Raw genomic sequence first — 12,936 nt, 5'->3', positions numbered from 1 at the left:
CTTTATTTGGTAAAGTATTTATAGTTTTCGTAAAATATGTTTATTTCCCTGTGGGAAAAGTTTGTGAATAAACATGTTAAAATGTTCCATTTTCTGGTGTCCTTCTTTTATGTTGAGGTCTCCAATTTGAGCCACTGATTTATTTATTTAATTGTTTGGAGACCGTAACAACAACATAGTATAATATGACGTACTACCTAGTGTAGTATGACGTTTTTGTCAAGTTTTGGACCAAAAAAATGTTTTTCAAAAAAATTGTGTGATTTTGGACGACATAGTATAGAATGTCGTTTTTGTCAAATTTTGGACCCAATTTTTTTTTCAAAAAATGGTCAGATTTCGGACAATATTGTATAACATGACGTACTACATAGTATAGTATGACGTTTTTGTCAAGTTTTGGACCAAAAGTATGTCTTTCAAAAAAATTGTCCAATTTTGGACGACATAGTATAGTATGTCGTTTTTGTCAAATTTTGGACCAAATTTTTTTTTTCAAAAAATGGTCACATTTTGGACAACATAGTATATGACGTACTACATAGTGTAGTATGACGTTTTTGTCAAGTTTTGGACCAAAAAGATGTTTTTCAAAAAAATTGTCCAAATTTGGACGACATAGTATAGTATGTCGTTTTTGTCAAATTTTGGACCCAATTTTTTTTTCAAAAAATGGTCACATTTTGGACAATATTGTATAACATGACGTACTACATAGTATAGTATGACGTTTTTGTCAAGTTTTGGACCAAAAGTATGTCTTTCAAAAAAATTGTCCAATTTTGGACGACATAGTATAGTATGTTGTTTTTGTCAAATTTTGGACCAATTTTTTTTTTCAAAAAATGGTCACATTTTGGATGACAGTATAGTATGACGTACTACAAAGTATAGTATGACGTTTTTGTCATGTTTTGGACCAAAAAAATGTTTTTCAAAAAAATTGTCTGTTTTGGACGACATAGAATAGTATGTCGTTCTTGTCAAATTTTGGACCAATTTTTTTTTCACAAAATTGTCACATTTTGGACGACATAGTATAATATGACGTACTACATAGTATAGTATGACGTTTTTGTCAAGTTTTGGACCAAAAAGATGTCTTTCAAAAATTGTCCAATTTTGGACGACATAGTATAGTATGTCATTTTTGTCAAATTTTGGACACAATTTTTTTTCACAAAATTGTCAGATTTTGGACGACATAGTATTGTATGACGTACTACATAGTAAAGTTTGACGTTTCTGTCAAGTTTTGGACCAAAAAAATGTTTTTCAAAAAAATTGTCCAATTTTGGACGACATAGTATAATATGTCGTTTTTGTCAAATTTTGGACCAAATTTTTTTTCACAAAATTGTCAGATTTTGGACGACATAGTATTGTATGACGTACTACATAGTAAAGTTTGACGTTTTTGTCAAGTTTTGGACCAAAAAGATATCTTTCAAAAAAATGTCTCCAATTTTGGACGACATAGTATAGTATGTCGTTTCTGTCAAATTTTGGACCAAATTCTTTTTTTCAAAAAATTGTCACATTTTGGACAACATAGTATAATATGACGTACTACATAGTATAGTATGACGTTTTTGTCAAGTTTTGGACCAAAAAGATGTTTTTCAAAAATTGTCCAATTTTGGACGACATAGTATAGTATGTCGTTTTTGTCAAATTTTGGACCAATTTTTTTTTTTCAAAAAATTGTCACATTTTGGACAACATTATATAACATGACGTACTACATAGTATAGTATGACGTTTTTGTCAAGTTTTGGACCAAAAAGATGTCTTTCAAAAAAAAATTCAAATTTTGGACGACATAGTATAGTATGTCGTTTTTGTCAAATTTTGGACCAAATGTTTTTTTCAAAAAACTGTCACATTTTGGAATCATAGTATAGTATGACGTACTACATAGTATAGTATGAAGTTTTTGTCCAGTTTTGGTCCAAAAATTTTTTTTTCAAAAAAATGTATCCAATTTTGGACGACATAGTATAGTACATCGATTCTGTCAAATTTTGGACCAATTTTTTTTTTCACAAAATGGTCAGATTTTGGACGACATAGTATAGTATGACGTACTACATAGTAAAGTTTGATGTTTTTGTCAAGTTTTGGACCAAAAAAATGTTTTTCAAAAAAATTGTCCAATTTTGGACGACATAGTATAGTATGTCGTTTTTGTCAAATTTTGGACCCAATTCTTTTTTTCAAAAAATTGTCACATTTTGGACAACATTGTATAACATGACGTACTACATAGTATAGTATGACGTTTTTGTCAAGTTTTGGACCAAAAAGATGTCTTTCAAAAAAAAATTAAAATTTTGGACGACATAGTATAGTATGTCGTTTTTGTCAAATTTTGGAATAAATGTTTTTTTCAAAAAACTGTCACATTTTGGAATCATAGTATAGTATGACGTACTACATAGTATAGTATGAAGTTTTTGTCAAGTTTTGGACCAAAAAAATGTTTTTCAAAAAAATTTCTCCAATTTTGGACGACATAGTTTAGTATGTCGATTCTGTCAAGTTTTGGACCAAAAAGATGTCTTTCAAAAAAATTCTCCAATTTTGGACATTATTGTACATAGTATGTCGTTTTTGTCAAATTTTGGACCAATTTTTTTTTTCCAAAAATTGTCACATTTTGGACAACATTGTATAACATGACGTACTACATAGTATAGTATGACGTTTTTGTCAAGTTTTGGACCAAAACATTTTTTTTCAAAAAAAGTGTCCAATTTAGGACGACATAGTAAAGTATGTCGTTTCTGTCAAATTTTGGACCAATTTTTTTTTCAAAAAATTGTCACATTTTGGACGACATAGTATAGTATGACGTACTACATAGTGTAGAATGACGTTTTTGTCAAGTTTTGGACCAAAAAGATGTCTTTCAAAAAAATTGTCCAATTTTGGACGACATAGTATAGTATGTCGTTTTTGTCAAATTTTGGACCAAATGTTTTTTTCAGAAAACTGTCACATTTTGGAATCATAGTATAGTATGACGTACTACATAGTATAGTATGAAGTTTTTGTCAAGTTTTGGTCCAAAAAAATGTTTTTCAAAAAAATGTATCCAATTTTGGACGACATAGTATAGTACATCGATTCTGTCAAATTTAGGACCAAATTCTTTTTTTTTTTAAATGGTCACATTTTGGACAATATAGTATAATATGAGGTACTACATAGTATAGTATGACGTTTTTGTCAAGTTTTGGACCAAAAAGATGTTTTTCAAAAATTGTCCAATTTTGGACGACATAGTATAGTATGTCGTTTGTGTCAAATTTTGGACCAAATTTTTTTTCACAAAATGGTCAGATTTTGGACGACATAGTATAGTATGACGTACTACATAGTAAAGTTTGATGTTTTTGTCAAGTTTTGGACCAAAAAAATGTTTTTCAAAAAAATTCTCCAATTTTGGACAACATAGTATAAGTATGTCGTTTTTGTCAAATTTTGGACCCAATTTTTTTTTCAAAAAATTGTCACATTTTGGACAACATTGTATAACATGACGTACTTCATAGTATAGTATGACGTTTTTGTCAAGTTTTGGACCAAAAAGATGTCTTTCAAAAAAAAATTCAAATTTTGGACGACATAGTATAGTATGTCGTTTTTGTCAAATTTTGGACCAAATGTTTTTTTCAAAAAACTGTCACATTTTGGAATCATAGTATAGTATGACGTACTACATAGTATAGTATGAAGTTTTTGTCAAGTTTTGGACCAAAAAAATGTTTTTCAAAAAAATGTATCCAATTTTGGACGACATTGTTTAGTATGTCGATTCTGTCAAATTTTGGACCAATTTTTTTTTTTTTTTAAATGGTCACATTTTGGATAATATAGTATAATATGAGGTACTACATAGTATAGTATGACGTTTTTGTCAAGTTTTGGACCAAAAAGATGTCTTTCAAAAAAATTCTCCAATTTTGGACAACATAGTACATAGTATGTCGTTTTTGTCAAATTTTGGACCAATTTTTTTTTTCAAAAAATTGTCACATTTTGGACAACATTGTATAACATGACGTACTACATAGTATAGTATGACGTTTTTGTCAAGTTTTGGACCAAAACATTTTTTTTCAAAAAAAGTGTCCAATTTAGGACGACATAGTAAAGTATGTCGTTTCTGTCAAATTTTGGACCAATTTTTTTTTCAAAAAATTGTCACATTTTGGACGACATAGTATAGTATGACGTACTACATGGTGTAGTATGACGTTTTTGTCAAGTTTTGGACCAAAAAGATGTCTTTCAAAAAAATTGTCCAATTTTGGACGACATAGTATATAGTATGTCGTTTTTGTCAAATTTTGGACCCAATTCTTTTTTTCAAAAAATTGTCACATTTTGGACAACATTGTATAACATGACGTACTACATAGTATAGTATGACGTTTTTGTCAAGTTTTGGACCAAAAAGATGTCTTTCAAAAAAAAATTCAAATTTTGGACGTTTTTGTCAAATTTTGGACCCAATTCTTTTTTTCAAAAAATTGTCACATTTTGGACAACATTGTATAACATGACGTACTACATAGTATAGTATGTCGATTCTGTCAAATTTTGGACCAAATTTTTTTTTTTTTTAAATGGTCACATTTTGGATAATATAGTATAATATGAGGTACTACATAGTATAGTATGTCGTTTTTGTCAAATTTTGGAACAAATGTTTTTTTCAAAAAACTGTCACATTTTGGAATCATAGTATAGTATGACGTACTACATAGTATAGTATGAAGTTTTTGTCAAGTTTTGGACCAAAAAAATGTTTTTCAAAAAAATTTCTCCAATTCTGGACGACACAGTTTAGTATGTCGATTCTGTCAAATTTTGGACCAAATTTTTTTTTTTTTAAATGGTCACATTTTGGATAATATAGTATAATATGAGGTACTACATAGTATAGTATGACGTTTTTGTCAAGTTTTGGACCAAAAGGATGTCTTTCAAAAAAATTCTCCAATTTTGGACAACATAGTACATAGTATGTCGTTTTTGTCAAATTTTGGACCAATTTTTTTTTTCAAAAAATTGTCACATTTTGGACAACATTGTATAACATGACGTACTACATAGTATAGTATGACGTTTTTGTCAAGTTTTGGACCAAAACATTTTTTTTCAAAAAAAGTGTCCAATTTAGGACGACATAGTAAATTATGTCGTTTCTGTCAAATTTTGGACCAATTTTTTTTTCAAAAAATTGTCACATTTTGGACGACATAGTATAGTATGACGTACTACATAGTGTAGTATGACGTTTTTGTCAAGTTTTGGACCAAAAAGATGTATTTCAAAAAAATTGTCCAATTTTGGACGACATAGTATAGTATGTCGTTTCTGTCAAATTTTGGACCAAATTTTTTTTTCAAAAAATGGTCACATTTCGGACAACATAGTATAATATGACGTACCACATAGTATAGTATGACGTTTTTGTCAAGTTTTGGACCAAAAAGATGTCTTTAAAAATTGTCCAATTTTGGACGACATAGTATATAGTATGTCGTTTTTGTCAAATTTTGGACCAAATTTTTTTTTCAAAAAATTGTCACATTTTGGACAACATAGTATAATATAACGTACTACATAGTGTAGTATGACGTTTTTGTCAAGTTTTGGACCAAAAATATGTCTTTCAACATTTTTTTCCAATTTTGGACGACATAGTATAGTATGTCGTTTTTGTCAAAATTTGGACCCAATTTTTTTTTTCAAAAAATGGTAACATTTTGGACGACATAGTATTGTATGACGAACTACATAGTATAGTATGACGTTTTTGTCAAGTTTTGGTCCAAAAAGATGTCTTTGAAAATTTTTCCAATTTTGGACGACATAGTATAGTATGTCGTTTTTGTCAAATTTTGGACCAAATTTTTTTTTCAAAAAATGCTCACATTTTGGACAACATAGTATAACATGACGTACTACATAGTACAGTATGACGTTTTTGTCAAGTTTTGGACCAAAAATATGTCTTTCAAAAAAATTGTCCAATTTTGGACGACATAGTATAGTATGTCTAATTACTGATAATGTATTATGTTCATTTTTTGTCTGTATTTTAATATAATTTTACACTAACTTACTTTCTCTTAATAGTTATATCTGTATATTTGTTCTGGTTCAAACTGAAGAGTCAATAAATAATAAAAGATGTATTCATTGCAATACTATCACATAAATATCTAAACTGTAACAGAAAAAAAACTGTCTGAGAGGCTCATGATTCATGGTTTATTGTTGTGAAACAAAAGTGTGGTGAACAGCTGTTTTCAGTCCACATCAGCATCAGTCAGGAAGTCAGGTTCTGTTGAAGATAGTGATGTCACATATTAAAATCAACTCAGTGTATGGTTGTTGTTGATATGCTGCAGTAAAGACAGTCAAACGTCTGTCACTTTCCCAGACCTCTCCTGACTTCTGTCTCCATCAACACTGATGTGGACGGTGCAGGGCTGGGTTGAACTAAACCAGGTCGTCCGTTGTCACCTGGTGCCCGTTTCAGAAAGCAGGTTTAGTGAAAACTCCCAGTTAGTTAACCCTGAGATGATGGAAAACTCCGTTTTTTTTTGGTTTCACAAAGCCAGTTCAGCTTAACTCTGAGTCAGTTACTCTAACCTTCACCTAACTTTTGCAGACTGAAGGCAGTGACAGACATGGCGTGTCATTTTCTCGAAGAGGCAGTCGATGTCGAGGCGCAGATCCTCTGCAGAAATCTCCGGCGGGAGAGGATTATTAGACCCCGATTGGATGTTTTATCATTCCCCAATGAGTACCTGTCCGAAATGTGACACTTGAACTGAAACGTTTACACCTTTGTCGTCACAGACCCACCGGACTTCTCAAAGAAGAGTTCCACAGCATTGCAGTTATCAGTCTAAGAAATGATTAATTTAGGTCATAAAGCTTTGAGACTTTGAGCACTAATCTGTCAATTTGATATATTTCAGGGTTTCCAGGTGTGATTCCGATCAATATTGTTTCCTCCTATGGCAACTGAAACATTAAACTGTATCTTGTATTATCATAGGAGAGTTCTATGGTTACCTACTCGGAGACAGAGGGTACCCCTGCCAGTGCTGACACCTTACCCTGACCCTGGCCCACAGCAACACTACAACTGGGCTCACTGCAGGACACGAGCCAGAGTGGAGATGACCATCGGGATACTCAAGGCCCAGTTCCAGAGCCTTAGTAGGCTCAGGGTCACCCCAGAAAGGCCTTGTGACATTATAGTGGCATGTGTGGTTCTCCACAACACTGCCTCTACCTACTCTTTCCCCCAATGATCCAGATCATAATCCTGACCCCCCTGCTGATGCACGAGATGGAAGAGCTGTTAGAGACATGATATGCTTCAATCATTTGTAACTGACCCATCACCTCCCCAGTGTCAAAGAATGACAATATGCCTCTCATTTTAAGAAGTCTTCTTTATTTCCTACAAGGACAAATGTTGTACAGTTGTTAATCCTTTGTTGTTGAAACAATTAAAAATCATCCACCTGTGGGCACGTCACGCACCTTTAACTGATGGTCCAGCATTTGTATTTCCATTTGTGTCTTGGTGATCTGCAGCCTTGTGTGTTCCATTTCTAGATGTGATTTGATGATTTGTGATTCTAAATACACCTTGTAGAGTTGTTTCACAGGGAGCTGTAGGAACATAAATGATGTTGAATTTTGCCATGTCTACTTAGTGTCATTGTAAGTTGTGTGTCAATACTGAACAACATCTTACTGAGGTTAGCTGTGCTGTGGAGGTTGATGGATCTTCTTCCTCATTGTAATTTTCAGCATTGCTCTGTAAGAAAGAAGGTGCAAGTTGGGTTGTAGAACAAAATTATTAACTGAAACCAAAGTTATTCATCATAAAAAAGGGGGAAAAAAGGTATAAACCTCAACAGGCCTCTCTGTATCTTCCCTCTCTGTGGCAGACGATAAAGTGTCTTCATCATCCTCCTGTAATGAAACAGAATGTTTGTGTTATATTCTACCCATTATGACAAATCTGTGGAATATTATATAATATAATATAATATTATTGGAGTACTTACAAAAGCATGAAGGTCTGTTATGGCAGAAGGCTCCACCAGACAGATTACACCATCAGTAACTGGTAGAAGATGATTAAACAGTTGATGATTACCCCAAAAAAGTATTTTTTTAACAATAGTGTACAGGCATTTTATACACCACAGATTTTTCTAAAGGTGCCGACTGATACCGAAGTCACACTATTAAATGAGTCATTATTACGTTTACATTGTTCTTGTCAATAAATACGATATATTTAGTGATGCACCGATAACTCGGCTGAAACACAGCGAGTACACTGTGGAACAGCACCTATTAAACGCTGGAAAATCTCTTTGCACAAAGGCGAAACTTGGCTGCATACGGCGCATCTGATGCATCTGTTATTCCCTTAATTACAGCGCTAAAGCGTCTTCTACGAATAGATTGAGACCAAAGAGTGAAAACAATGAAAAACGCGCTTCACCCGCACTTCATCGCAACTGTATTATTTGTATCTGGTGATAAAACACGTAGAGAAATGATCCAGGCTGTGTTGGATACGGAGAGGCGCAGGAGAGGGAGAAGAGAACAGCGCAGGGGCGGTGCACAAAAATAAAAGGGGGGTTTGTCTGCACCAGATGAGGCAGATGAGGGGGGGCACTACCACATTTTTTTGTTTATGTTGATTTATTTTACTTTTAAATGTGACCATTGCATGGCTTGTTTTAAGATTCACTGGCTGATTATTAGTAAAAATTATTAGTATTTAACTTAAGTGAAAAAAAAGTATATTATTTATTTTAATTTCAAGAGTGTGTATTTTTGTAAGACTCTATAGTTGGTGTATAAGTATTGTTAATAACCAGGCTTAGCAGGTTTTCTGGGTGAGTGCTACAAGAAAAATCAGTGTGCCAAGTTGTGTCTAAGATAATTGGATGGCCATTACTGAGCGAACACTAGAAAAAGGATTCAAGTGCATGCCAATCATTTGAATAACTTACCTCTTATGTAGGCCCCTGTGTCCAGGGACGTGGCTGTGTCAGAAGAGCTTCCCCCAGAGATGCGCTCAGCGACAGGTCGCCCACTGTTCGGACTGAGGGCCATCTCGTCAGCTTCTGTGAGAGGTGGTGGTGTTGGACCGCCACCTGTTTTGCGGGCCTGAGCCTTTTTTCTGTTTTCTATAATGGAGATCAAATTTAAACATATCCAGAAAAACAAATTTGGAAACATGTATGTGTAGAAGGCATAGGTATCACATGTTGAATAGCCACTAAATGCTGTATAATGAGGGCAGGCTAAACAAAATCAAAATTGCTTGTACTTAAATTGTACCATACCTGATTGAACTACATTTTTATATTTCATCTTTAGTTGCTGCCAAGTCCGTTTGGGGCCTGTTGGGTTGCACCTGTGCACACAAGCATTATACGGAATATAATTGTTGAATAAGTGGAATAATCGCGACAAGACAAACATTTTTTTTTCTCCAATTAATACTCACGCATTGACTCGGTCAGCAATTTTCTGCCACACAAGCTCTCGCTCTTTTGCTGCTGCTGCTGTATTGCTTTTTTTTAGAAATATGTGTGCACTTTCTGCATATGCAGTCATTAATATATCCAGCTCCAATGACGAGAAGTAGGAGGACCTAGTCTTCTTGTCGCTTTTTTCCATAGTGAATGAAGTTATCTGTTCCATCGATGAGGGCTTTTTATATCCTCATGCACAAGCTTCACTCAGGGTTATTTTGACTCGGAGGTGATTGAACTAACTGTTATCACCTCTTCTGAAACAGAAAACTCAAGAGTTTGACAGCTCAGAGTTGGTCAACATAGAGTTAAGGTTTTAACTCAGAGTTTGTTGAACCTGCTTTCTGAAACAGGCCCCTGGTCAAAGTCTCTGATGTTGTTGTGTCCTCACTCCAGTGTTGAGTGCTCTTCAGGGTTCTTGCTTGTAGCTCAGGGACGAAGGTTTCGGCCTTTTCTTCTTTCAGGACATACACACTGTATCTGCTGGTGTTTTTCTTCTACAGCATTCTGAAACTGTAATTACAAACATTAAAATTCAATATCTGTTACCGATCATGACACTTAACACTGAGTGTCAACAAATATCACTTAAATATCACAGAATTCTGTCCTCATACACTGCACAACTAAAGAAGCAGTTGATCTGAATGAGACAAAAGAACACAAGAAAATATTTAAAGTATAACAACTAAATGATTTACTATAGCTATGTAAAACATAGCCATGATTCACCTGAAGAGCACATTTTTTCTGTCAGTTCTGACTGTGACTGTAAAGACTGATAACATAACTTACACTGTTATTGGTGGAAGACGCTCCTCATCAGAGCTGTCATCCTTCTCATCATCTGGGTTTGAAAGTGAGGTAAACCTTCATCTGTTCAAACAGTTCTGTAAACAGGATAAACAACAAAAGGACATACAGTGTTCAGAGAACTATATCCGTAAAATAACAACAAACTGTAAGAATTGAAAAGTTCAACTTACACATGGTTTACAGAGTCAGTAAACATAGTTCCCTCCATGTACAGCTTTACAATGTCCATGTCATATAAGCTGCAAAAAGAAGGATATTAAAAATAAAATACTTGTGAATAAATAAACAGTGCCATAACGTGCAAAGACATAATAGGTTGTTTGTTCAACACTAATGCCTCTTTGATGAACTTCAAACACTCATCTCTCAGTTTGCTTTTCACAGCTCTACTACAAACACTGTCAGAGCTGTCAGACAGAAGAGCCCACAGATTAGTCAATTTTTAGTCAAAATGTCAGTTCTCTCTCCTGAGCTACAGCCTCAGTGGAACACATGAGCACAGAGGAGAACAAACACTCCTAATAATCCACGGGTCCATTTCACAAAGCTGGTTTAGTGAAAACTCTGAGTTATCCCTAAAATGAGGGAAACTCTCAGTTTTCCGTTTCACAAAGGGAGGTAACTCAAACCAGAGAACGCCTGTTGTTTCACAGAGAGGTAACTTAAGCTCTCTGTCAGTTACCATGGTAACATGCTCTATGAACCAACAAACCTCGAGTTTCTCTCTGTCTCCACCCTCTTTCAGCCACACATGGTATTTGATTTTCAAGACTAAAAGACTTTAAAGACTGCATCATAGTTCAACATCTGTCATTCTCTGCACTGTCAAGATCGTATGTGATGCTGCACACATCATTTCCCTAACACTTACCCTTGGAGGCCAAGTGGCCTGGGTCTGTTCATGACTCAAGGATTTATTGGGAGTCGAACCTGAGCGACAGACTGCAATGTGGTAAACAGCCTAAAGATTTGCACAATACTGTATCATTCACTTGTCTCCCTCCTTTTAATATACTCTAATGTATCCACTACACATTACAGGAGAGTTTGATGGCCATCTGCTGGGTGACAGGGGTTACCCATGTCAAACTAGGCTGCTGACCCCTTACCCTGACCCTGAACCAGGCTCCCAACATAACTTCAACCGGGCTCACTGCAGGACGAGAGCCCAGGTTGAGATGACCATAGGCCTGTTGAAAGCCAGTTTCCAGTGCCGATGTCACCTCAGGGTCACCCCTGAGAGGTCATGTGACATTATTGTGGCATGTGTTGTTCTTCATAATATTGCCACTACTAGAGGAGAGCAACACCCTGCCCTGCTTCTTAAACATGTTCTTCATTTCTTTGCTCCACATAACAAAGAAATCATTAAAACTGAATCTTTTTGGTCTGTGGACAAAACAAGACGTTCGAGAACATCGTCATTTCCAGGTTTAACAAACACCGATCAACGTTTTTTTAACCTTTTCTGATATTTTATGAACCAAACGATTCATTGATTAATCGAGAAAATAATCGACAGATTAATCGATTACGAAAATAGTCGTTAGTTGCAGCTCTAGATAGAACTACACTACGCCAAAACTCACCTGCTGACTGAATGAATGAGGAAATCAAATATCATGTGTGGCTGAAAGAGAGTGGAGACAGAGAGAAACTCCAGGTTAGGTTCATAGAGAGCATGTTACCATGGTAACTGACAGAGAGCTCCAGTTACCTCTCTCTGTGAAACAGGCTACAGTTACTCCTCTTTCTCTGGTTTGACTTACCTCCCTTTGTGAAACCGAAAACTGAGAGTTTCCCTCATTTCAGGGTTAACAGACTCGGAGTTTTCAATAAACCTGTTTTTGATAAACGGACTCCAGCAGCTTAATGTTACCTGCTAAGTGGGGGAGGGTGTGCTCACCAACACAAACAACAGTCAGAGTAGAATATCTGAGAAGTTTACGATGTTTCCATTCAAACAGAGTTGAAGTGGCTCACGTTATGTACATAAGTAAGTAACTACAGTCATGAAATACAAACAATGCCCTATGTTCTAGTTACAGATATAAAATACACCGAACATTTAGATACGTATGTGTAATGACCTGTTTAGCATTACCTGTTAGCTGTTCAGCGTCAGTTTGTAAACGTGTGTCCCTCATCAGTGACTCCACTCGGGAACAGCGATGTTGACGCTCGTTCTCTCCCGGCGTCTGCCGCGAACACGTTTTTCGGCGCAGTATTTCCTTTTCTTTGGTGACGTAGATTCGGGGGCTGGCGCTCTTTCATCAGCAACACAATAAATGTGACCCTCCATCCGCGAGAACGCTAAAAACATGCTAACTCCTCTCTGTCTGCGCCTGCATCGTCTCCACTGCAACTTCCTCTTTGGTCACGTGACACCATTTCTTCTTCGTGGCCGGAGTTGTCTGTCAACATTCCCATTCCGCGTGAAGAAAATACACACAAAAGTACATTAATGTTAAATACTGTACATTATACCCAAACACCGCACAAAAGATGTATAATGTAT

At 35.1% G+C, this 12,936-nt stretch overlaps 1 protein-coding gene across 1 annotated transcript; it reads right to left on the bottom strand.

The window, feature by feature from the left end:
* Nucleotides 1-6,326: 6,326 nt before the first annotated feature.
* LOC310925748 (uncharacterized protein) lies at nt 6,327-12,570 on the bottom strand (the record flags this gene model as incomplete). The annotated part of the gene is made up of 14 exons (XM_083887764.1): nt 12,523-12,570; nt 10,398-10,478; nt 9,575-10,115; nt 9,411-9,481; nt 9,075-9,251; nt 8,112-8,170; nt 7,954-8,016; nt 7,796-7,858; nt 7,579-7,710; nt 7,329-7,390; nt 7,123-7,183; nt 6,889-6,931; nt 6,463-6,543; nt 6,327-6,361 (listed from the first exon to the last, which is right to left on the bottom strand). Exons 3-14 carry the CDS (start codon nt 9,769-9,771, stop codon nt 6,327-6,329), a joined length of 1,044 nt encoding a protein of 347 aa, XP_083743890.1. The 5' UTR covers nt 9,772-10,115; nt 10,398-10,478; nt 12,523-12,570.
* Nucleotides 12,571-12,936: the final 366 nt, after the last annotated feature.

Source organism: Microchirus variegatus, assembly GCF_963457635.1.
Source record: "Microchirus variegatus genome assembly, chromosome: 4".
Taxonomy (NCBI): Eukaryota; Metazoa; Chordata; class Actinopteri; order Pleuronectiformes; family Soleidae; genus Microchirus; species Microchirus variegatus.
The sequence above is the reverse complement of the archived record's forward strand: the minus strand, read 5'-3'. Positions and strand labels throughout refer to the sequence as shown.